Source organism: Scleropages formosus, chromosome 22 (assembly GCF_900964775.1).
Source record: "Scleropages formosus chromosome 22, fSclFor1.1, whole genome shotgun sequence".
Taxonomy (NCBI): Eukaryota; Metazoa; Chordata; class Actinopteri; order Osteoglossiformes; family Osteoglossidae; genus Scleropages; species Scleropages formosus.
Window position 1 is genome coordinate 21,686,560 of NC_041827.1, and position 26,559 is coordinate 21,713,118.

A 26,559-nucleotide genomic window follows, 5' to 3' on the forward strand; every position below is an offset into this window, starting at 1 on the left:
TTCCATTTTGTCACAGCTAGGGGTGGGCGGGGGAGGAAATTTTCCCATTCTTTCTGGAACATCTAGGTCATTATTTTCCCAAGTGTCCTGCTTTTTATGCTCATGCTTTCTAGTGTTGGTGGTACAGTGATGTGCTGAAAGTGTGGCCCTAGGTAGGGGTCTTCTGACAGTCTGCTGTAGTCTACAAGACATGGGATCCTTCTATTTCCTTTATGAATGTGCATATATAAAATCTCTGCCGGTATGTAGAGTGGAGCATCTTTCTGAATGGAGGGGGACCAGGTGAATCCTAGGCAGATACATGCAGAATAACAATGAATTTGGACTCTTTGGGTGCAGGAGAAGGGGAAAAAAGTGTGCGTGTGTGAGAGATCTCTCCAGGTGCTGGGGGGGGCAGAGAACAATGCTGGAATGATCCAGTCTGAGCCCCTTCTGGAAATGCTTAATGGATGGAACCTGGAGGCATCCGTCAGCTCCCCAGAGGTCCTCCCCTCCGGTCTCCACCAGTCCCACTCCACACATGGGTGCATCTTCTCTTGGGCTGGGTGGTCTCCAGTGTGTGGCTGCTGTGTTCCAGAGAGAGGGCCCTGGTGTGGGACAGTCACTTCAGCTGGGTGTGTGTGGTTGTCTGAAACTTTGAGTGCTGAACTGTACTATTAGTACGAAAGTAGCCGATGTGCCGAAAGAGGCCTGGACCACCACGTTTCCCTCGGCCACCCACAGATCTGCCCAAGAAATAATCTGCTCCTCTCTGCTCTTCCAGTCTCCACAACTGGTACGGTTCCTGTACAGGGTTCGGGGAGTTGTTCAACATCGGACCCAAATCTGCTGCTTCTAATTATTATCCGGCACCAGACCCTCCCCTGATTACTTTTCCAAATCGGCGCAGGTCTGGTGGGTGGAGCTACATGTGGTCACGCTGCTTACTTTGGTGAAAAGGAGACATGTTTTAACCACACGCAGACGGCCTTCTTCCACACTGGTGCAAATAAAGTCAATCCGTTTTTATCGTAATCTTATCTTCAGAGGGCGAGAGAGGATCGAGCGCAGTCGTCCCAATCCCCTGCCCCCTCCACGGTCGAGGGGAGCGCTCAGCAGGCAGGCGGAGCCATGGGTGTTCGGAAAGGTCACGGAGCGCCAGGCCAGGGAGCGGTTCGCTCTGTGGCTGATTATAATGTTTCTTCCTGCCGTTGCGCACGAGTAGCTCGGCCCAGTGCCCCATGGGATGCCTTCAGTGTCTTTTAAATGGGAGGGATTTCTGCTTGGATGGCGGCTCCAGTGTGCGTGTGTGTGTGTGTGTGTGTGTGTGTGTGTGTGTGTGTGTGCGTGCGTGCGCGTGCACACACACACACACGCACACACACACACACACAGCCTCAGTAACACTGCTCCTCTTAAACACACTGCCAGACTTGCCTCTCTATTTGGCATACGTAATGCAGACAATCCAGTCTTTATTTTCTTGGAGGATTTATTCTAATGTATTTTTCATTTCTTCATCTGTTCCATTAAGCACCACGTAACTCTGAAACGAGACGGCTGAACTGGGAAGTTTTAGAAAGAACTTGCTCTTCAGCTGGATGAAATCCCAGCATAACTAATACCGAAGAAGTGACTTTTCCCCGGTTAATCTCCTTTCCTTGTAAGAACGCTAATCTTGTGTTTTCAACGTTCATCATGCCGGTGCCTCCTAACGGAATTAAGTGACACTTTGACGAGTTTTGAATTCTTTGTTCTTGTGGCCGCGCTGCTTTCTGGCTCTTTCCGTGACATAAGTGGTGGTGCAAACCTCAAATCCCCCAGCATTGTTGCCCAAGAACCAGGCAAAACATCTGTAAGCCCTTAGTAAATGCTCAAGTGATGGCTCTTCTCGTGATGAAGCCTTCTGAAGCCTGATATGGACTATTGTTTGGTTTTTGCTTGGTTTTCAGTCGGTGTCGGGGTCTATTTGGTCCATCGCACTAGATGGATCCAAGGATGTTCTAGGACCGAAGCCCAAAACTGTCTTCACCACACAGTCTGGCTGTGGACATAAAGCTCTCCTTACCCCGTCTCCTTCGTTTAATGTTACAAGCAATCCTCTCGCCGCTTCTGGAACTTTGAGGCCTGCTGGGTCAACGCAGGGTTAAGTCACTTAGTATATCCGGAGAAGATAGTAAGTTAAGGTCGTGAACTGCTACAGAGAAGTGCGAGGCTGTATTCCACCTAAAGATGCGCAATATTGTTTGCCGGAGTTTCTTGGAACTCGTCAGGCTTACGTTTACATTTATTTATTCATCAGACGCTTTTTTTCGAACGTGACTTCCAATGAACTCTATGTAGTGTTATCAGCCCACACACCTTATTCACCAAGGTGACTTGCACTGCTAGATACGCTACTTAGAATGGGTCACTCAGCCATACATCAGTGGAACACACACACACACACACACACACACACACACACACACACACACACACACACACACACACACACACACACACACACACACACACACACACACACACACACACACACACACACACACACACACACACACAGTGTTGGAGAACCTGAACAGCATGTCTTTGGACTGTGGGAGGAAACCCACACAGACACGAGGAGAACAGGCAAACTCCACACAGACTGAGCGGGGATCGAACTCGCATCCTCTCACACCACCTGGGTGCTGGGAGACAGTGGCGCTACTTGCTGTGCCCCCGTGCCGCCCACCGGCTTCTGGGTTCACGGAAGACCATGAGGGACTGTTGTCTAATTTCCTTCTTTATATTCTCCTTAGTTTACATTGACTGACTAAAACACAGATTACTCTTACAAATGCTTCTTTTTTAAATAAATGAATCCCCATATCAAAGCTGTCAAATATTAGTTTAGATTCACGATAGTCTATTTCTAGCGAGTTTCCGTGCGAAACACAACAATATAACCCTTGGGAAAGTGTGGACTTTGATGGCAGTTGATTTCTACTGACTTTCAGAGGTGAAAGTGTGTGTCCTAAAGCTTTGTCTCCTTTCGCCACATGCTGGCCACCTCATGTAATAAAGAAGTACATAAAAGCAGGACTTCACTTTGAAGGTGGACAATGACCTCCGACTTATTACCGCTGCTGCTCTTCCTTTGTGTACGTGGCTTTGCTTCGGGGGGGCTTCCTGCCATGTTTTATGAGCTCCCGCTCCCTCATGGGGGGAGGGGTGTGTGTTTGCGGTTCATGACGCTGCCTGACTTGGATGCAGAGGTATGGAGATGGGGATGGGGTCGCAGGGTCAGCAGGCTATTAAAGTGATCATCTCTCCTTCTTATGCTATTATGTCATCCATGCTGGAGGCTCAGCAGCAGCTGCAGCCACAAGCCAAAGGGAAATGGCAAACATACTTGTTTCATTAATTATATGCGGCCCCCCACCGCATGCTGACGCCACCATCCTCCGACCCTGGATTTACACTTTGCTGGGATTGGTTGCTGTGGTCTCTGGAGCAGGTGAGGGATATACAGTGAAAACGGCAAGTCGCTGGATCCGGGTGGTTTTCAATTAAGAAAAACCACCCTAGGTCACTTTCCCCATGTCTTAGTGGGCTCTGTTTCCGTGCAGTGAAGATGTACATTATTACCTTTAGGAGACCCCCCCCCCCCCCCGGGTATACTGCTTCCATTTGCAAACAATTACAGCAGCCCCAAGCCCCAGTGCACATCCTGCTGTGTTGAGGAGTGACTGTTTCACATGTAATGAAAGGCGTTGAGCTGGAGCCACGTTGGAAAGCTCCTCAAAGCACCTTCCTTACAGTAAATGTTTGCCGTGATTTCATCTCATTTCGTTGTATCCTCTGTCAAATTGAAAGGCCCGTATAGATGCAACTGGACTGGATGCAACAAGTTCCTCAGGCGATTGCGATCTCCTACGTGACGGGCTCTTCGGATGATGCCGGGAGAACGCAGACGGAACTCATTCTTCCCTTGACGCTAATGTCATCACATGACAATCGGCTCGTTCTCACAATGGTCTGACTCAAACGAGGAAAAGAACAGTAAATGACTCACCCTCCTCTAATTTAAAAGGCTGTTTAATTTTTATTTTATTTTTTTTAAATTTAAACTTTATCTCTTCAAATTGAGAACATCCATCTCCTTTCTCTTCCAGAAGTGAGGCTGTGCCAAAACACGGTTTGGCTGAAATGTGGATGTGGGTCTGTGCTGAATTACAGTGACCAGGACAGATGTCTGCCATCTATTTCAGTCCAGTGTTGGTCAGCGAGTGGTTGTTTGGAGATGCTTCTGGTTTTTTGACTGGTTACGTACACACAAAACATGCTACAGATGTGAATTTTTTTGGCGTAGGGATGTGGAAAATTTCTTGACTCCATGCGGCCATCATTTATAATTGGCTGAACGTGCGACGAGTTCTGTGACATGATGCACCATCCCTGCTCTTCTGATGAGATTTATGCCCTTGGCTAACGTCCTCCTCTTGTTCCGTTGGGTTTTAAGGAGGTGCAGCAATAATTTAATCAAATCAATATCCAGTAATATGGAGACTGATGTTTCCTGTTCATTTAGTTTGTTTTAATGATCCACTCCTATCTCTTCTCCTTAACATCTTCATGATGCTGTTGTCAAGACAAGAGTAAATGCAATACAGTTTAAGACTGAGGTGTGACTGAAAGGCCTATGTTTATATCTTTGCTCATCTAGATCATATTCACGATATCCCAACTCGCGCTACTCCCTTCCCTATGGTGAAAATTCCTCGAGACCGAAACCAGGTTGGTCTCTAAGCAGCTACTTTCCGCGACCAGTTGCAGAGAGTTTGCGGTGTGCGATGCCCCGGGGATCTACAGGTTGAACACAGTGGTTTGCCAGCTCTGCAGCATTTGTTCAGGCTATTGGCTCGGGAGGTGCCGAATTTCACTGTGGCGGAGGACTATAGGAGGGTGATGGGGACCCTTCTGCTCTCGTCGGCCTCGGAGGACGAAGCATTTGCTTACACTGCAGGTCAGCAGAATTGACGAACGTGGGGGGAGTGGGGAGGACCGAGGGGAACCCACATCTACAGATTAAAGACTAAGAGAATGTGCTTTTTTTAATATACATAATAATTTGCACATGCAGGCGAAATGCATCCCAGATGGTAGAGTTCGTATGTTGTGCGAATGCTGAGATGCTCACATTCATGCTGTCATTAAAGAAGCTGCTCGCTCACTCAATTTTCAGTATGAGACATATTAGTAGGTTTATTCGTTTGTTTATAGCTTCATTTTGTTGTTGCAATAGTTTGCTTAACCAGCATGTAATAAATCAAGTGCTCCATCCAATACAATCTTCCTTCACTTATTTAGAATCCCGTAGAGCCAAGATTTTTACCTTTTCTGTGTAATCATTGGAATTTCCCATTCTAATCCCATACTGGGATTATCTGTCTGCAAAGTCGCAGTTCTTCCTTGATTTATATGGAGGTTGGAGAAGGTCAGGGGTCAAAACCTGAAAGGAAACAGAAGCACTCTGCTCAACTGATTTAAATGCACCTGGTCAATACTCTGAGCCAGGTAGGTGCAAAGGTCAGCAGAAAATCTTAAGCCTTATGGTAGATGTCAACGTGGGGGAGGGATGTGATTACGTGAAACCCAAGGTGTGCTAACCTATGGGAGGAAGAGAAACCCCCTACATCACATACGACATCTCATTGACTTTATCTCTATGACCCCATTGCCCATGCCTGACACACCTGTGTGTTTCGATATGCAGAGGGTCGACCTCCATGTCCTTCCCCAGGTGGTGAGTGCGCTCATGCGATGGTGATGTAACCGGTCATCCTGGAATGTCCGCCGGTCGAGCACCCCAAGGGAGCCGTGTTGGAGCGCTTGGACAAAACCAAGGAGGTCTCTCTGCAGTCAGGTGCCAGGAGTCCTAGCAAAACGGAGATGGATTCTGGAACATACTGGGAGTTGTAGTACAAACGCTGTGAACACGGCATCTGCATGGTTCCCTGGGTAACATCTCGCCGAAGTAGCTGGCTGGTGCCGCAGATGTAAAGCCTGGCAACAGCGTCGCCTCTTGTTGGGCGTGAATAATAATACGCGGTGGTTAAAGCAGTCCACCCTCGAGCAAATGGTTTCAGCATTTCCAGCACATATTAACGTCAGCTTATGAGTCACAAGCTGAAGGAGAGAAATCAGAAGTAGATTTAAATGGTTCTTTTTTTTGGGGGGGGGGGCTTTTCTTGCACCAGTGCTCAGTATTTGTCTTGATTTTGCTTTTTCCTCGGTTACAGTCACATTTGGTGGCTCACGCTGACATCCCGTGTCATTTACATTATACGTATGAAGAACGATGAACGCTGACCGCATGTCTAATGACTCGTGAATTCTCCCGAGTGCTCCATCCTCCATCATTCTCCGTGAAGTAGCCTCATGCACTTTTACGTGTGTGAGACGATATCTGCAGGTATGTCACCGAAAAGGCAGTGCTGAGTTAGGTTTGAGACGAGGTTTCCGTTCAGAGCAAAGCTGAATGGAGGCTTTCGGAGTTCTAAGAAATCCCAGTATAGACGCTTAACTGAGCACCTGGTGTACAAGAGGCATAACGGGGAAAATATGATCAAAGCAGGTGGTTTTGAAGGAGTGTGTGTTTCGTCTTGCTGAGCGTTTCGTCTTGCTAAGTGTTACGTGTGTTCTTTGAAGCTCGAGCCGAGATCGCAGGTGCCTTGTAGGCCTGGTTATTTCACTGCCAGCAGCAGAGTTACAATCCTGTACATGTAATTTGAGCAATTTGAGGATCGCTAGCGGTGAACTTGGAATAATTTCCATTTCTAATCGCTTGTGGCACAGCGCAGGGCGGCACACCCGGTTTGCAGCCAGTGGCGCGGGGGAGCACTTCCTTAGTATGTAGTTCAGACTGAATGTCACCGTGTGTGTGTGTGTGTGTGTGTGTGTGTGTGTGTGTGTGTGCACTTTTCCCTCTTGGCCTGGTATATACACTGTTTTGGAGTAGATCTAGATGGAAGGGCCAGTGCAGAACTAAAATACAACTGGTCTCTGATTGAATCAATTTATTTTTACAACCCCTCCCCTCACCTCCTGTTAAAACGAACAGCAGAGTAAAAGCAGTGCATAACATCACAAACGGCCTACTGCTTGGGCTACCTGATTTATCCCAGGATGATGTGCTTTGAGCGACGTCTTGCTGCTGGAAGATATACAGAAAACGAAACCTTGGATTAGTTAAACAGATGGGGGGGGGGAGTTGACTTGGAAGATGGAAAGCACCACTGCAAATGATCTGTGTGTGTGTGTGTGTCACACAAAAAATGGGGAAAATGAAAACGGGGAGCACTGTGATGAATCTGGACAATATCTGTCGAGTTGGAGGTTTATTTTAACCCCCCAGCAGTGCTGCTCATGAGGCCATTTTTAGGATGGAGAAAGAATTTTGTGTGTCCCTCTGCATCTCCACCTCAAAGTGCTTTAAAAACATGGTTAAGGACTGAGTAGCAACGGTCAATTTCAAGGTCAGTGTTAACTCGATTTATATATTTAAAAAGTATTTTTAACGGAGCCCCCCCCCCGGCCAAGAGAAACAGTAACCTCTTCTGGATGTCTGTCCCCCCCGCTTACAGCAGTGAAGAAAGGGGGTGCCGGGCTGTAAGCCGCCGGTTAATCCTCTACCCTGAAATTGCCTTTTAGTTGGACTCTACTACCTTTGTTCAGTGCTGTTCAAAATCAGATTAAAGTTTAATCCCCTTTTCTTATCTTTGTTCCCCCAGTTTCAGCTGTTTATAATGTGAACTAATTCAGTTCTACCTCAGAATGCCCCCCCCCCCCAAGTGCCCTCTGTTTATTGGTTCAATTTAATTTTCAGTAAACTTTCTTTTTCCTCTTCTCTCTCCTAAGTAACAGTTTCTTCACACTTTCCTTTCTTTAAGTTTTCCTCGTCGTTGTTGTTGTTGTTGTTGTTGTTGTTGTTGTTTAGTCAGTCAGTTTTAATCTGTACAGCTTTGGGAACAAGACCAGCCCCCCCCCCCCCCAAGAAAGTGACCTGTCAGTGATTTGTAACTAACCATGCAGTCAATGATGAATAGCATCTGGACAAGTTGCCCCCCCCCCCCCACATGGCCAATATACATTGTTTACTTCACACAGCCCTAATGTACCATAACAGTGTCTCCCGCGTTGGTTCTGTGCCGCACTTTCTCCATTTTGCAGTGCATTGTGGGCCAGGGGCCACAGCCTGCGCTGCTGTAATGTTTTTTCCAGACAGCAGAATAAAGCAAAGCACCACGATTTTTAAATATGTTCTCTGTCTGGAAAGAAAATGGGAAAAACAAATATTGGTGTTTTTTTTTTTTTTTTTTTCCCTTTGGCATAAAGACATCTTGACATCTCTAAAGGAAATGGGTTCGAGTCGTGTGACTGAGTGATATGCGTTATATTCTTAAACGTGCAAATGTGTTGTGAACATGTTACAGTCTAATTCCGTTTCATAAGAGTTATATGCCTGATCAAAGATGACTTATGGGCCTTAATTGGTGTTCCCTGATTCATTAAAGCCCAAGTCTTCCATCTTTCGTTTAACTGATTTCCATTAGTCTTCAGTATTCAGACCCACCGCAAGAACAAAAGGACTGCAGCTCTTTGGGAGGAGAGCAATAAAGTGTAAGTGACTCGTTCTCAGTTGTTTGCACTTTAGATCTCTTAATATACTACAAAAGATTTCAGTCCCCCCCCATGGTGTCAGGATGGGGGGGGGGTTAGTACATTAGATGTTTTTATCCCGACTTGTGAAGCCAAACTGTATAGTCATATTTTGACTCCTCAATAAAACGGGGGTATTAAATCTGTTGACATGAATGCTCTCTTGTTAATACTCTGTTCAAAGCTAAATATTTAAGCAGTACAGCCCTGAGGATATTTAGCAGAAAGTCTGATTGCATTTGGGGAAAAAAATGCAAAAAATAGATCATGTACCTGATTTTTTTTCCTTTAATGAAAGAAACCGGAGTTTCCAGTAGCCATAATAATGGGGAAATATGTGCACTTCCACCCTTTTTTATACATGACTTGGCAGCAACTGACATACAAGGGTTCAGAAAGTTTTATGTAGTTACAATGTATTTTTATGGCTAATCTATATTAGTTTTACAGCTCAATATAATCCTCCCCTTCATCTGATTGTCTGACGTTCCTCATCAAATACGCTGCTCCAACAGTGATAATTGTTACATTTTCACCTTTGAGCACCACAAGGTTCGGTAGATTCTACCCCAGGATGGTGAAACTCGCTCGGTGTAAATGTTGGGCTCGCTAGTGTCGAAAGAAACGCCAAAGTCTCTCATCACTTTGTGGATTTCTTCTTCCAGCTGGAATATACCGTAGATGGGGAATTGAGGAAATGGCCAACACAGCTCTCTGTTTCGCTCAGATAGAGCTTTTATCGAAAGCGAGTTGCGCTTTTAAACGTGTATTCTGCTGGGTGTTTTCGCTTGAGCAACTGCTCAGTACTTTGCATAAGGGTGCAGCAGCAAGGTTCTTCTGAGAAAGTGACCTGACGGCCTTTTTCGTCCTGCTGCGTGCGGCGATCCCGACGAGGTAAGAGTTCCGTCTGGACTCTGCTGAGTGTTCGTCGCGGTCCCTTTTGGAGCTGTGTTCCACCCAGTTCCTTGTGTCTCTCTGGCGGCATTTCTTGAGGCTAAATGCGACCCGCTTGTGTTTGGCGTCAAAAGCCAGGCGAAGGCGTGAAGTGTACAGATGTTACGGGAACATCTGGAGAACATGTCTGGCAGCCCCCTGAGAAGCTGGGTCCTTCTGGAATCGGATGTCCTGACGGAGGCGTCCAAACGGTACTAGACGGTGGGCAACTCGTGTGCAAGTGGGCCAGGAAGAGTAGAAATAGCCGCTTCGCAAGGTCATCCTACAGCCCCGGGCCCCTCGGTATAGAGGGACGTGCACAGCATGGCTTAATGAATTACACAGCCCAGGATCAGTGGATGTGGGGGTTGGGGGAGAGAAAATGAAATGATGCCACAGCAAATTAAATTCTAGTCTGGCTCAGCTTTATCACCACCACCACCCCGCAACCCCCCCATCCCCAATGCCCAGAATCCTCCTTTGCACCATGCAGAATTAAGCCCTTTATAGTTCAACATGAATAGCACAATGGAAACATTTTTTGAACATGGACTCCAGTCGAAACCTCTTTAACCGCCAGTAGCCGTGAGAACGAGAGACCCGTCCGCAAAGGGTCCTCTTCGGGGGCTGAGTTTTGGCCGCAAACACCGTGATGGAACACGTGGGACCCTGGCAGAAAGGCCATGATACAAGGGCTGGGTGTTTGCTCGTGTCTTCATGGCCTCAGTTTCTCTACCAGAAACCACTTACTGGGCTGGAATACAGCAGTTGTGTGTTGCCTTGGAGCGACAGTCCTCCACGCTTAGAACTGTTCTCCTAGATACAGTGAGTGAAAATACCACAATAAGTAATCCATCGAAAATAGTGCATCGGTGAAATGTCTCTGAGCTCTTATACATGTATTACGTAGCTGCTACTGCGTTTTAATAATACTGCGGTTATTTTTCCTCCCACTTTCCTCTCCGTTCCTCAGCTCCCCTACGCCAAAGCTTGAATAATAATATTATTGTAAGATAATATCTTGTCGGAAATTGCACAGAGCCCCGTAACAACATCTTCATTCATTTTACAGCATTGAGCAACAGCAGACAAAGATCTCTCTAGAACTGCTGAGCGTTAACGCAGGATGAGAACCGGCGCTGTATTGACACACTTGGCGGCAAATAACAGCATCAGCAGCGCCTTTCTTTTGCAAATACCAACTTGCAGAGAAACATTTGTAAACCAAGATGTTTTCTAAAGACATTCAGCAATTATGCTCTTTAGTAATTACTGCAGCAACCTTTTTGGTCTCGAGTTCAGCTTGTTAGCCACTTTACCACATGGGGCGGCCTCGGTCACGCAAAGGAGTAACACATGCTTGAAACGTCCGACTGCTCTCGAACCGCGTGTCGCTGGTGATCCTCTCTGGTTTTCTGGCTAAATGGGACGTCTCCTCAAACCCCGAGTCGAGCCTCCTCAGCGACTGAGGAATTACCCTGCGGCCGATGTAACGGAGAGCCGTCGCGTGCGCTTCCCTCCGAAATGCCACGGATGCCCTAAGTACGGGCTGAGCGGTAACCGATACTCTTGTGTTTGGGACGCGTTTTGGAATATTTGATGGTGCAGCCGAGAAACGTGGGCCGCATATGAGCGTAGATCCAAAGCCAGGGCCGGGAGGGTGAGAAAAAGCTCTCGAAAGCCAACTCCGGGGAGTCGATACGGAAGCGGAGGGGGAATCGAGAGGCAACGCGGTGCTGTCATTGTGTCGCTTGAGGGTTTGCGTTATTCCAGCGGGAGAAGATGTTTCCCTTTGTACGTGGGTTCAAAGCAAAACGGTTCACAACAATTGTAGCAAGAGGACACTGGGGCGAAAGACATTTCCTTTGTTTTTTGGTATTACGCCGAACTGCTCGCTTACGTGTATTTGTTTAGCGCGCACTTTTCTCCAAAGCGACGAGCATCTCGTAGAAAATACAATGTGTTCGTTACATCAGGAGAAAGAGACACTTAGATGCAGACGTGTGATTCTTAAGTGCAGTTAGTTTGTTCTTTCCACCATATAAACCAGTGTTCATCACACGAGTAGCTGCGTAAAACTTTGTCAGAATATCGACGATTCCCGATCACCTTCCTAGTAACTTTTTTCTGAGATGCATATAAACATTTATCATGTTACACTTCCTTACGTTAGGTTCACTTCCTCATCCTTTTGTCTTTCCTGTCTCCTCTTCTTTCTCAGCCCTGGCAATCAAACATGACTTGATCTCACATGAAACATTTTTCTTCCCCCTTCAGACATGATTGCAAACCAAACGCAAGCGAAGTTTGATGTTACGATTCAGCATTTCAAGTTTGTTTTCAAGGTAGAAACAATTTTCCTGCAATCAGCTTATTTATTGTGGTGTTTGGAAACAGCAGGTAGATTTGCTGACATGAGGAGGTGAAAGTTGTGAAACTTTGTTCTTCTTTCCCCTCCTCCAACACAAGTTTATGGAACAGAGAGGTGGGACCCTTGAATGTTGAAAGGGATTCAGTAGCTCTGAGGGACTAACGAATGAAACTTTGTAGATCTGTAATCTGGCGGTGTTTTTTTTTCTCAACACAAGAAATCGTGTCTGTGTATTAATTATAGTACTGAACGTGGCCCTATATGGTACTACTGTGTTCTTCAGGGGGGCAGCCAGACCCCCCCCCCCCCCCCCCCCACGAGACTTTTTTTTTTTTTTTTTTCTCTCCCCCCCCTTCCTTTTTCTTTAAAATAAAAGTCATGAGGGCGAAATGAGGAGAATTGAGGAGCTCCGTCTGAACCCGGGTTCTGGGATGTTCTAGAAATTCGCGGTGACAAGTGTGTGTGCGCTTTGATGGGGTGGACCTGCTTTTTCTAGCGGATAGTTCAAGTGTCATTGAAACAGCAGCACACAAGACCCTCCGGTGTGTGTGTGTGCGCGCGCCCGAGCGCTCCCCTGGACACCGCAGCGTCCACGGAATCCCGCCGATCTGCATTCAGGCGAGCGCGCGGGTCGCGGGCGTGGACGCGGTGACTCGCTGAGAGGAGCGCGCTCATTGGTCCGCAGGCGCGGGCGCGTCCTCCTCGCGGACACACGGTCCCGCTCCGCTCTCAGAGGCTCGGGCGCGTTCGCCGGCGCAGCTCTGCTCCTGGCTGCTCCGCGTGCCGAGAACCTTGGCTTGAGTCGCGTGAAGTTTACCGTCCGCGCGCGCCGCTACTCGTCATTTAGCGGGTATAAATAATAAGAGACCTGCTTGGGGGACAGCACGCGCCGCAGGGTCGACGTGCGTGTGGAGCGCGCCCGCTCCATGGCTGCCGCGGCGTCTTCGAAACTGCGCGAGGACGGACACGGAGGCAAAGTCGGCGCGCGCTGTTAAGTGTTAGACACACACGGGGAGCTTCGTGAGAGGAGAGGAGCGGAGTGGAGTGGGTTGGGTTTGCGGCGGACGTCCAGCGCGAGCGAGAGCGTCGTGCCCCTTTTCCGGCGTTCCGGGCTGAGATGTGGCGAGCGGCGGCGCGCGACCCCTGAGAGGCTCCAAGAAAAGGGTCGTGCGGACCGGGGGGCGCGAGCGCGATGCGGCGCGTGAGCGCGGCGGGGACGAGCACGCTGGAGGTAAGAGACGTGGGACCGGCGTCGGTCGGCTCTGAGCGGAACGGGTTTACCGTTTATCATCATGGTGTGTGTGTGTGTGTGTGTGTGAGAGAGAGAGACGGAAAGAGCCCAGGTTAATGGAGTGTGAAAACTCCGTCTCTGTCGGTGGGCGGTGTTTTCTTATAAAATTTATACCGTGTTTTACTGTAACTGTGCCGTCGCTACTTCCACTGTCACTTTGTACGTAATGAACCGCAGGAGACTGACTGGAACTTGTGTGGAATCTCTTCAGCTCTCTCTCTCTGTGTGTGTGTGTGTGTGTGTGTGTGTGTGTGTGTTGCAGTGTGGTGTTAAACCCTGGCCTGTGTGTTTAGTTTAGGGGGCATTCTCAGCATGGATTATAATTTGCGCTCTCTCTCTCTCACACACACACACTGCTGTGTCTGTCTCTCTAAGATGACAGCAGCACTGGTCCGCAGGTCGACCGAATCCATCGTTCCAGCAGCTGTACGTCAACTAGAGACGGTTGCCAAAACCCCAGGCGCCCGGGTTCCCTGCCGTGCGTCCGTCCCTCGTTCATTGTGACCGAAGGAGTGCGTGACGTCAGCAGGGACAAGTTGGGAAGCGCCGCAGGAACCTGGTGCGCGACGCCGCGTCACTCGGAATTCGGTGTAGCAGTTCGGATGACGGTGCAAAAATTAACTTCACGTTGCTCAAACTGCAGAGCGGATCCTTTGGTGGTGGGTGGGGGGAGGTGAAGAACTCGACGTCAGCACCTGTGTGTGTGTGTGTGTGTGTGTGTGTGTGTGTGTGTGCGTGCGTGTGCGTGTGTGTGCGCGCTACACTTTGCCTGCGTTCCAGGTTCTCCTGGGCCGCGGAGGAAGGACCCCAGGGTTATGATTTATTGCGGCTGGTGAACAAAGGCACGGCGTCGATGTGACGGAACACACTGTTCAGCTGAGCCATAATTGGTTACTAATAACGGTATTTATGGAGAGGAGAGGAGAGCGGTGCGGCTCTCGCGGAGGACGTGTCACTGCGGTGGTGATTAAGGTCTCGAGAGCGACAAAAGCGCTGCCTTTTTTCGCCGCTTTCAAAGAACTGTTCAAAAACAAAATGCTAATGGCTTTTCTGTCCCCGGTGATGGACACTTGCTGGTTTTGTGTTGTCTGCCCCCCCCTCCAAAATTCATATTTATACACGCATGAAAAATGGATGCTGTTTGCACCCAGCACTTAGCAGCTCTAGGACTTATCAAGAGCCTTTAAAAAAAGATGTTCTCCAGTCCCGTCTGGACGATACTGCGAAGAACCTGCGGCGATGCCGTGGGCCACGAGCCTTTGACCGTACGCCACGTGAAACCCGGCTCCGTGTTCTGGAACATGTGCACATGTCTTTTGTTTCGGGGGGGGCGTTCAGAGCACCACATGTTGCCCACTTCTGGGCCGCTTCCTACACCTGCGGAGCGCATTCTGTCAATAGGAGTCGCGCCTTGGGCTGGAGGCAGAGGTTGGCTTCTTTGAAAAGGGATTCGTTTCTGGAGCGGCGAAATGAAAAGGGCTTCGCGAATCGATTGCGGCGTGCGGCAGAGCGCGGGTTTAAAGCTGCTGTTGCCGGGGTAATTTGGCAAGCCGTGTGATGATTAACGCGCCGCGCCGAATGACTGCGAGCTTCGCCGTCAGCCCAGATGCCTTCCAATCGGAGGAGACGGTGCTTTCGGCTCCCTCGTGACACTCCTACTTCCATCTCTTTGAGAATATTGTCATATTTAAATGTTACTTCCATCCCCGCCTCCCTCCTTTTTCCTTCCGCAAGATGTTTGCTGTGAACGACCCTCCAGCGCTGGGTTTCTGATGGAATGCAAATCGTGCACGATATCTCCTGGAAATCCTTTTTCGGCAAAGGGAGGCAGGTTTCGTTTTTCCCCAGATCTTTTATCATCTCCGCAACGTCTTTCGTCCGGATGGAGCCTCACCGCGGTCCGACCGGACCTCCTAGTTTCAGCATAAAGGCAGCAGCCAATAAACGTGGATTTATGGTGATTTGCACAGCAATATGCGGTGCGCAGGCCCATCTTGTCGGAGGTATTTTAAAAGTGCGTCTCTGAGCCTCTCCTCCCATCCGGGCTGAGCGAAGGCAGAACGGTACCGAGTGACAAAACCCACCCGCGACGCTCCGGCTCCGCCTTCGTTTACGCTCTGTCGCGGGCCCCGTTAAAATACGGCAGGCGGCACGTCGAGTACGCGAGGTACGTCTTGTCCCGTTCGTCACGCGTGCATAAGCGATGAAGCCGAGCTCTAATGAGGGGATCCGTCGCTTCGGGCTACGGTGTCAAACTGCGTCAGAACCGCAGAGCACGTGCTGTGTGCACAATGGTCACTTTGTAGGCCACGCTCGTGCTCCTCTGCTCTCCGTCTCTAGAAATATAAAATAAGGAATCTTCGCATTGCGTATTCATTGATTATGTGTAATATTCATTCGTTTTGGCACCGTACTCGCTGCAAAGGTGTATTACCGTGGTACGAGGGCAAAGTAAGTTGTCTGAAACTTGTACCTGGGGTCGCAAATTTGGGTGCGGTCAACGGCAAAGCGCTGCGCCCCTCCCCATCCAAACCGTTGGGAGGTTTGTTTTGTTTCCTGGTGGAAAGTTCTTTCATTGGCTGCTGGGTCACCTGCTGTCGGCTGTATTTACCGTGTGTGGGGTCACTTTACCCTGTGCTGGTCTGCCTGCCAGAAGACGTGGTTTGTTTTCCGCTGCTGATTTGCGGGTTCGTTTTTCGTTCTTCTCTATGATCGAGTTCTACGGACGAAGCCTGGTGCGAAACTCTCCGGTGGCGAGGCGCCTAGCTGCCGTGCGAGATTCTCGCGCCCGAGTCCCCCGAGGACCGGCAGTGAAATGCGCGCCTCTGTCGACGAGGTCTCGGCTCACTAATGACGTTCGTCGCGAACGGTCAGATTTGTTTTCGGGCCACGCGGCCGGCGAGGTTACGGGATCCGACCGGTTCCCCCCCTGCGGCGTTGGGCATGCGGTCTTGGGAGGGGGCGGGCGCTCGCTCGCGAAAGCTCTTAGCTGTCTAAATGCTAACCAGATGCAGGCTGCCTGTTTGCTTGTATGTTTTTTTTTTTTTTTCCCCCCTCTCCTCTGCTCCTTTCTGCGATCTGACGAATAGCAGGAAATGGGGGATTCTGGCCACGTGCCCCATGGCTAAGTTGTACACTTTACAGCAGGGGAGATGGCAGACGCTGCTTCGACTGCGCTTCGGTAACGTCAGCAGTTCGCGTGGACTCGACTTGGGTGCGCGGTGCCTTTCGGTGTCTCCTTGTATGTGTCGGAAAGCGAGGAACGCGGTGCGGTTCGGCAGGCGGAACAGACACGGGAACGCTCGTACTTCCTGGGTCGCCGGCAGCGTACGTTTCTTTGTCACTCGACGGGCTGCGCAACTATAGACCGTCTCAGTGAAACATCTTTTTAAGTAGCGTAACCGTACGCTGTCACGATAAAAGCCCTTTCTGACCCCACTTGCGACGTCCCGACTCATTTACTGCGCCTGTCACGTTGACGTGATTCGCCCCAGTCCTCGGGGGTCCTGATGTCACTGCTGCTGGGTCTCTGTACAAATTATACAGTGGACAGTTGTATTTAAGGTGTCCCAACGTGATTTTTGATCCCATAGTCCGTAACCCATAGGGCTTATGTTCCGCAGACGAAATTCATGTTTTGGGGGAGCTTAAAAACGGGTAAATAATTTGGCTTCCACCCGAACAACTCTGAGCCAAGGAAGTATTTGTAGAGCCGTGCGTCAGTCATCCAACGACCTCTCCTGTGTACCTCTGTCCAACAGGAAGATCTGTCTGCACTGTAAGTGTCCGCGGGAAGAGCATGTGGTTGCCGTGATGCCCTTGGAGATGGAGAAAACGGTCACCAAGCTGATGTACGACTTCCAGAGGAACTCCACCTCGGACGACGACTCGGGATGCGCCTTGGAGGAGTACGCTTGGGTCCCCCCCGGACTCAAACCGGAACAGGTACCCTGCGCTCGGTCGTCACTGCGTTCGCACCTTCCGAGGCCCGAGACGGTTTTCGTAACGAGGACTTCGGTCTGGTAACACTGGGCTCTTGAATATGTAGGCAATTTGGACCAAGACGGCCGAATAACAGTATTGCACATGTTCTGCTTCTAATGAGCATGTAAAGATAAAGCAGTTGTTCCTTCTTGGGCTCAGTTGTCTCAATTTCACTTACTTTGCCTGGTTTTTTTTTTTTTTTTTTTTTTTTTTTGCATACTTGTGTTAGCCAGAGAAATTATTTACAGTCATAGATTTTCTTTTGATCAATGGAAAGAGGTGGGTTATTTCCAAATGAAAAATTTGTCCTGTAAGCCAATGATTTACTAATAATATCACAAAGCGCCTGTAGGGAGCAGCCTGCTGTCCAGAGGTCAGAGGTTTGAGCCAATTACCAAGCCAAGGGCACCAGTGAGGGACCCTTGAGGTGGAAGCTGTGCACTAGAAGACTGGCAGCAAAATGTCTCCCAGTAGAACAAATGGAGGAAACAAAAGTGTGTGAGGAAAAACTGTCATTGCAAGTAGTGGCTCAGGCTGAAAATGCGGGTAAGTGGCGTGTTTTCCAGGGCGCCGTGGCTGTTTTTAATGTTCATCGTGCGCTTGGTGCCTTGAGAGAAAACGGGTGGCTCATCGAAGACTCCGCTTCTCTCCAGCGCTCTGTGACAATCTTACAACTGTCAGGCTGTTTGTTCTGGGTTTTAGAGTCCTTCCAGGCTGCAGGACCATCCTTAATTTGGAGAGCCCTGCTTTTCATACAACCACTGGGGCATGACTCTTGAAGTGCTGCCAAGCTGTTCTTAAAAATAGTTTTAAATTACCGTAAAGATGTTTATGGCCAAACTGCCTTTGCTTTTCCATCCACTCCTGCAGAAAGTCTCGTTCTTTCACAAGTGCCTCTGTGGGATGAGGGTTAGACAGGTGCTGCTGGAATGCACATGGTTCCCTTCCCTGATCTGTTGCTGGTCTCTTCACTTTACACAAAACTTGGCTTCTCTACAGCCTTGAGCTCCTACTTGATGAGAGAACGTAAAACGTTGACGGAGAGCTGGGTTAAACACCTGGACGGGTTCTGAAGCGGAAGTTATGTTCCAGCTTCACTTCACCACTGCTTTGCTTCAATATGTTTGGTTCCTCCTCTTTTACTACTAACCTTTATTCAACTGATGTTTCTGTTCTGCACGACATACAATTGCAATACCATTTAGATCCTGGGGTATTTTTACTGTATCGGTTCAGGGAAAGTACCTTGGTCACGGGTACGGCAGCAGGAGTGGGATTTGAACTGCCGACCTTCAGCTGCTTCCTACCCGCTCTTGAAAAAGGGGGGTGCTTGTCCTGTCATTCCCAGCCCCAAATAAACGAGCGGCAGCTGCTGGTCTGTCCGTTTCTATCAACCCAGGGCTGTTTGGCGGCAGTGGGTCCGATCCTTGTCTTGTGGTTTAACCCCGAGCCACTGCGGTGTCCTACCCGAATGGAGCTGACAAGGAAAGCAGCGCAGTCTGAGAGGACAGCGGTCTCTTGCGTTAGAACGTCTTCCGTCAAACTGTTGTGAAGGGTTGTAATTGGCGCTGGTCATTTTTCTCACCAGCGCACCAGTACTGGAAATGCTTTCTGACTGTACCCACTGCAGCCCCTCTTTCCAGAAGAGGATGGCTCCATGATCTGACTACTTATTTTCTCAATGGTTCCACTTGACAGGATGCTGGGGAGTTGAGCTCTGCTGTCAGATCTCTTCAACAGAGCTGGGTATTTGGCAAGTCAGCTCTGCCTATTATTTTTGGAGCTGCGGTCTCTGATTTATTGACACTTGACCACAACCAGTGGTTAATGAAACATTCGGGAATCCCAAAGCGGCATTTTCAACGTGGCGGTACGAATCCTCGTCCCACGTGGTCAGCTTGGAAGCCGCACAAAAATGAGGGCAGTAACATTAAATCCCATTAAAACTGATGCACTACAGACGCACAAAGTGCTAATTTGCAGAGTAGCAACATGCTGTACATCGCACTAATTTTTTACTGTTTATTACCTTCCAAGCAGACGTTCATCATGCTCGTTGGGCTTCAAGAAGACTTCCTCAAGGGTCCGATTCCGCATCTTGGGAACGTTGGCAGTTTCGTTTCAGTGTAAATTCCTTAGTCCAAGAAAAACCACGTGAAGTTGTCTGAAACAATGAATATGTGGTGCATGTAGCTGGACAAGAAATGCATTCTGCTCACGAAGAGAATTGACAATCGTTGCTCTCCAAGTCGCTCTTGGTTCTGCCAGATTGTTTCTTTCACACATATTTGCTCCCAGAGCTATATATTGTATTTATGGAGGAGGCAGCCCAGGAGCAAATTAATTGAAAATAAAATTGGCTGGTACCATATGTGCCGTGGAATATTTAGCTTTAGAGATACGTACTCTCCACACGTGCCCTAGTCGGTGTCTCTCTGACTGGAAGTTTTGCATTTAAAGATATTCCTACGTGGAAAGGACTGTGGTTGTGTCCCAAATTTGGGTTTCTTTTCTGCCTCCCGTAGTCTTTCTTGGGTGCTCCTGAATGTCTGAAAAAAATCCGCAAACCCTCACTCTGCTTCTGTGTCGGGAAACATTTGAGCGAAATCCGCGGTGGTGTCCAGTGACCATATGTGCAATAAAGCCCTTTTTACCCTGCAGTTCTACCAGTTTGCCCATCACTTTGTACAAAATGCTTAGCCGGTGCGCTGTGCGTGACACATCCGGGGGAAACGGTAATGCGGTCACATTAAGAGAGTGTGAAAGCCCAAAAGGGAAGACAAAGCTTTCCTCTTCCCCAGCAAGCGGAGAGGGGGGAGCCCAGACACAATTAACTCCCTGCTTGGAGAGCTATAAATCAAGGCCACGCAATGGCGGCTCTGCGTCTAACGGACAGGAAAGGGAGCGCAGATGAGGCATCGTTCAGGCGTGGCGGTGCTGCGAAAGAGTTCGTCGGTATTCATCGCCGTCGTCTCGGAACAAAGTAGAAGAGCCAGGCCTCAGGAAGGGTCCTGGCGAGTGAAAGCGGCGCTTGTTCCCGTCCAGGTTCACCAGTACTACAGCTCGCTCCCGGAGGACAAGGTGCCTTACGTGAACAGCGCGGGCGAGAAGTACCGCATCAAGCAGCTCCTGCACCAACTACCTCCACATGACAATGAGGTGAGTTCTGCTTTGCTGCCTGGAACACGTGTCAAGTGTCCATTTATTCAGGGATACGCGTTACTCTGTTGAGGCTTTTAGAGCGGCGTTCATACGCTGAACTGTACGGTACGCAATTTTTTCTTTTTTAAATGTGGCCAACATGAGTTTCCAGTAAAATGAAAATGTTACTCCAGCCCCCCGTCATTTTGCCAACATGGGTATTGTGACACAGTTTAAACTGCTTTGCATCGTTATACTGCACACATGATGAATAAACTCCTGGTTATGCTGGAATTGTCACATTTTCCGAATTCAGTTTTATGGACAGTGAAATACTGGTTTGGTTTATCAAGGCCTGGGATTCTCACTGACTAAGCACTGTGCAGTCGGCAGTGGTGGGACAGTAGAAAAAATACAGGAATGTGTGTGTATGTGAGAATCGGAGGTGAGGCAAATTGCTGATGCATCTTCTTCGGTTCTCAGGTGCGTTACTGCAACACTCTGGATGATGAAGAAAAGCGGGAGCTCAAGCTGTTCAGTAACCAGCGCAAGCGGGAGAATCTTGGTCGGGGGAACGTCAGACCGTTTCCTGTGACAATGACTGGGGCCATCTGTGAGCAGGTAGCTGGACAAAATGTTGGATTCCGGGGGACAGCGTCTAACACATACCCTACATCCTGTGTATAGTTTCTACGCAGTTATAGAAGTCGATATTTTCAAAAGCCAGTTTGGTTAAAGTAGCCTTTCTCTGATGCATGGCGATTCCCCTTGGGGAATATGTGCACGTGACCTGATTCTGCAGATTTAATCCACACCAAGACCACAATGTGATACCACATACTTGTATACACCCCACAGGTTAATCTCTGTAATATTTTTTTTGTGAACTGAGTAGGTCTTAATTTGGAATGTGAATTCCGAGTGAGTCCACATTTGCAATAAAACAATGCCTACAAATGTTGGGGAAGATGGATTAGTTGTCTTTGGCAATCGGACAGTTCTTACCTTCTGTCCCTGTGCAAAAACAGATGTCACGCAAACGGTTTGCCTTTCACTGGCTCAGTCTTTTCTTCCTTATTTTCATCCTTTTTGTGTAGCCTTGAACTAGACATCATTTGAAATAGGTGTATGTGAAACTTTTTGTTCTACACATTTTGTATCCACATCAACAGCAGGCATTTATATGCTCTGACACTGGGGAAACTTGGAATAGTTTGCAGAATAATATCACTGTAAAGGGCTTAAAACCTTCCGTTTGCTCATTGGTTGCTACAGGACGGAACACAAACATCCCCTCAAATATCTCGGCACAGAGTTTTGTTGGCAAAGTTAGAGCTGCCAGAGGGATGTTCAGTCAGGATTTTTCTTATCAAAAACAGATTTGAAAGAAGTATTTGGCCTTCATGTAGCAAACTACCTTATTGATGAGCTGAAGGAAAGCAGATTGGACTGCCTGACCCCGTAGATAACTCCCGTTGATTTAGTCCACCCCCATGCTGGAAGAAGCTGTGCTCATTAGATAACGCAAGTGCTCTCTTCTCCCTCCTCTCGCTCTCAGTGTGGCGGCCAGATAAACGGAGGAGACATCGCGGTGTTCGCATCGCGTGCGGGCCATGGCGTCTGCTGGCACCCGCAGTGTTTTGTGTGCAGTGTTTGTGATGAGCTGTTGGTGGACCTCATCTACTTCTATCAGGATGGAAAGATCTACTGTGGGAGGCACCATGCCGAGCGGTTGAAGCCCCGCTGCTCTGCCTGCGATGAGGTTTGTCTGCACCCGTGTCACTCAACATTGTGTTGCCCCCCCCCCCCCCCCAGAAGGAGGAACTGGTGTGTTTCGGGGGGGGGGAGTTTACTATGCAAACTTGTCTCCGCATCTTATACTTTGCTCTAATTGTGCCTAAAATACTGCATTCTATGATTATTTATGCTCATTAAATTATGAATTTATTAGTAGACCAACCCCAGAAAAATAAACCAGTGACAACAGAAAAATACCTTCATCACTATAGTTACTGCAATGTGTATCTGCAAATATTCTGTATACATACCTTCTTTTGTGTGCTTTTTTTTCCCCCTTTTGGTCCTCTTTGTACCACAGTCTGTGCTCATTCTCTGAGCTCTGGGAATTGTAATGACGTGATTTTTCTCTCTCCTCCCACAGATCATCTTTGCAGATGAGTGTACGGAGGCGGAAGGCCGCCACTGGCACATGAAGCACTTCTGCTGCTTTGAATGCGAGGCGGCGTTGGGTGGCCAGCGCTATATCATGAAGGAGGGCCGGCCGTACTGCTGCACCTGCTTTGAGTCGCTCTACGCGGAGTACTGTGACTCGTGTGGAGAGCATATAGGTAAGGACTCTCGCTCCCTACACTTTGCTCTCGTCAGACTCTCTCCAACACGTCAGCTTTGCACTTCCAAAGTAAGACGAATCTGTCAGCCTCTGCAATTAGAGGGGAAGCTCTTTGCATCTAGCTGTGAGTGAAATATCAAGCCTGCATATTTAATTACACTGCTCCAGCTATGTTTTGCCATGTTGGCAAAGAGAAAATTGGCCTGTAATTATTTACTTAACTACTTCCTGTTCACATGTAGGACTCTACATAAATAGCCAAAGACATGTTGAACATAGGTGGTAGGAAGGCAGCAGAGGCCTTTAGTACCCATGTGGTTGAGTGCATGATACAACTTACTTTGAATGAAAACTGCGGCTTCTTGCTCACGGGTGTTTGTCTCCGCTTTGGTTCAGCCTCCCTTTCATCATCGAGGCGATGGCTGCAAGTCCAAGAGTTTGTTTTTGTGAGCACACATTGCCAATCTACATGTGCTCTACCTTGGCAGGTATCGACCAGGGCCAGATGACTTACGACGGGCAGCACTGGCATGCGACAGAGTCGTGCTTTTGCTGTGCCCGCTGCAAGAAGTCCTTATTGGGACGTCCCTTCTTGCCCAAGCAGGGGCAGATCTTCTGCTCGCGCTCTTGTAGCATGGGCGAGGAGCCCGATGCCTCCGATTCTTCTGATTCTGCCTTCCAGAGTGCGCGCTCTCGTGAGTCCCGCCGCAGTACCAAGGTGGGCAAGAATGGTGGCGGGTCAGAGGCCCGCCAGCCGACACTGCTGGGGCTACCAAGCCGCTTCCCACCTGACGTTGATCCGCTCTCCCTTCAAATGGATCTCCTAAGCCTCTCCAGCCAGGCACCCAGCCTGACCCGCGAACCGCCAGCATGGAAGAGCCAGAGTGAGCTGTATTCGTTGGAGGGCCGTGCAGATGCTACACCCAGCCCTCTGCAGCTCCTTAGTCAGTGCAACATGAGGACAGGCTATAGCCCCACCTTGAGTCCTGGGAACACTCCAGACTCCAGGGCACAGGAGTCCGGTAGCGCTAAGCGGCCCTCGGTAGCAGCTGTGAAGGGGCAGTCTGTGAACGAGAACTGGTTTCACCCAGAACAGAGTGACTACTTTCCACCGAAACCGAAAACCCAGAACACGATCGAGGCCCCCTCCCGCAATGGATTCTCTGACAAACGCTCCATCAGCCTGCACGTCTTCCAGAGAGATGTGGAAGCTGTGCCTCAGCTGGGCCGAACCAGGAATCCTATCAGCGCACTTAGCTTTACTGGTCAGCTGACCCCCCTGGAGCAGACCCCAAGGGGTTCTATGGAATCTCTTGCCCTATCCAATGCAACAGGTACTCCTTTCATGGGTTACACAGCACATGTACAATCAAACACTAGTGCTGACTTGTAGGGGCACTCTGTAGTGTAGCAGTTAGAACTGGACCCTCCCACTCGCAGGACCCAGCTTCGAACCCCATCTCCTGCTTTAGTCCCCTTGAGCCTTTACCCTGAGTAGCTCCATAAAGTTAACCAGCTATAAATGTGTAAGCTGTTTTACACACTGCAAGTTGTTTTTTGGGGAAAGAGGTTGCCCATAAATGCAGTTACAGTAACTGAACTGTCCTCCTGCTCCTTGATTCTTGTACTTGACTGAATTACTAATAACACTCCACTGAAGTTTTAGGTGTTAAATAACCTTTACCTCATATTTACTTACTCTGGGATGGCTTTCTGCGTTGTGTATGCTTATTGTCCACGAAGCTTTCACAACATACATATGCAGATGACGGCACTGAGTTTAATTGATCAGGTCTGGTGGTCTTTGCTGTGCCCATTTCTCACACACCTGTATATTGCAGGGACGTCTGTGGATGGCGGCACCAAGCGGCAGGAGCACTTGTCCAGGTTTTCCATGCCAGACTTGAGTAAGGATTCCGGTATGAATGTGTCAGAGAAAAGCAACATGGGCACCCTCAACTCTTCGGTCCAGTTCCGCAGCACAGAGTCTCTGCGGAGCTTGAACTCTGCCCAGCCGTACAGCGGCCTGGAGCAGTCGGGGCAGCTCGAGTACCCGCTGCGCTATCGAGAGTCACCCCGCCTCCCGCAGGGCTTTGCCTTCCAGGAGGAGGATCGGCTGAGCCTGACGAGCAGTGCCAATAACGCACGGCTGGCCCCCACAAGTGAGCGGATACGGCGGCGCGCAGGCGTGCTGGAGGAACCGCCTCGCCGTCGGCACCACCACCGGCGCCGCCGTTCTAGACGCTCCCGTTCTGAGAATGCTCTGCACCTTGCGGCTGAGCGCCGTGGCCCTGCTCAGGAGCGCCCGCCGCTGCGAGTCTGCGAGGACTACGACCGCTTCAGCTCGAGGGACCCGTTCGGCGGAGGCGGTCGCCTACGGCAAGGTGCTCGTCGACAGTGTCCACGGACCACTTCGGACCTCACCCTCCAAAATCCCGGTAGTCATCGTCTGGGGCCGTACCACTGGGATGATTATGAGGACGAGGACGACTGGTGCTCCACCTGTTCCTCCTCCTCCGAGTCAGATGACGAGGGATACTTCCTGGGCGAGCCCATCCCCCGGCCAGTGCAGTTGCGCTACCTGACCGGCGAAGAGCTGCTGCACAAGTACACTTCTGCAGGAATCGGGGGCCCTGGCTCTCTGGGGGGCCATGGCCAGCTCCACACACGCAAACGCAGGAAAAGTAAGAACTGCACCATTTCATAAGGCACTGGTGGGGGCACCAGCTGGAAACATTCGCATCAAGGGTGGAATGTTTCCAAGCACGGCTGCAGTACAACTTTTTCCTCCAGGGGCAAAAAAGGCCACAAATTCGCAACTGCATTTAGTATCGTAAGGTTTACAGTGAGTGATATTCAGTAAGGCATCTGACAACACAAGTACTTTGCATGCTTTACATTAACTGTTGCAGTTTTGTCTCATTTCTTGCACTTAACAACTAACATGTAACAAAGGATATCTTGTTAACTTTCCTGCTTGGGCTCTGTAAAAGTTCAGTAAAGTTCTGCTATGTGGTTTTAATAGTTACTGTTGAATTAAACTCTATGATGTGTATATACAGATTCCTTAAGTTAATGTTCTTTGTAAATATGTAAATTATGTATTTTTATATTTTGTATTGATAGAATCATTTCTGTATCATATAATGTAGAGATAGAATTGCATGCCTGTTTATTTGCTGATCCTGTATTGCATTTGAATTAAAGACTTTAAATGAACACTGGTTGGTTTGTATTTATTTTAAATAAAGATTTAACCCTAAATATAAAAGCATGAGGTATGACTAACAATTTCTGAATCTCAGATTTGGCAGAAAAGGGTTTTTCTTTCTGGGATAGTGGTAGGCGCTATTGCAGATGAACTACTGTGTGGCCAAATGAATAAGGTATCTAACTGTGAATTGGAAGGCTTGTGCTTTGAGTCCTTGTGTGATCTTGAATGTCCCAGTTAGCAGTGTTTAAAGGCATGCGAAACCTGATAAATGACTCCTTGAGGTTGCGATACTTGGAGGGCAGCATGTGTGACTGCAGTTAAGGATGTAAACTTGGCCTAAAGGGTGCTGCTTCAAGTCCGTTTCTGTAGCTGAGCAAGAAACTTCCCTTGAAACGATCCAGTAAAACTGCTGAGCTCCAAATGGATCAAATATTGTATGCTGCTATGAGTAAGTGTTAGCTAAGTAACAAAAGGGAAATGAAAATGATGAAAGTTTTTACTTATTTGTGTAATTGTGATGACATACTGATGCATGTTTTTGCTTTGTGGGATGTCTAACACAGAAAATCCTATGGATCTCAGCTTGTGACAAA

At 48.8% G+C, this 26,559-nt stretch overlaps 1 protein-coding gene across 2 annotated transcripts in view; it reads left to right on the forward strand.

Annotated features, from left to right (window-relative positions):
• Positions 1-25,911, forward strand: part of prickle2b (prickle homolog 2b) — a 60,066-nt gene extending 34,155 nt beyond the window's left edge. Inside the window, exons 1-8 of one of the 2 annotated variants that reach the window (XM_029247906.1) lie at positions 13,831-13,836; positions 17,039-17,222; positions 20,307-20,420; positions 20,886-21,023; positions 21,961-22,164; positions 22,564-22,750; positions 23,241-24,086; positions 24,594-25,911. In XM_029247906.1, the coding sequence (XP_029103739.1) occupies positions 17,091-17,222; positions 20,307-20,420; positions 20,886-21,023; positions 21,961-22,164; positions 22,564-22,750; positions 23,241-24,086; positions 24,594-25,459 (2,487 nt within the window). In that variant the 5' untranslated portion in view covers positions 13,831-13,836; positions 17,039-17,090 and the 3' untranslated portion in view covers positions 25,460-25,911. Of the gene's footprint in view, positions 1-13,830; positions 13,837-17,038; positions 17,223-20,306; positions 20,421-20,885; positions 21,024-21,960; positions 22,165-22,563; positions 22,751-23,240; positions 24,087-24,593 lie in introns of those variants that run through there. The other variant, XM_018734193.2, reaches the window with a different exon arrangement.
• Positions 25,912-26,559: the final 648 nt, after the last annotated feature.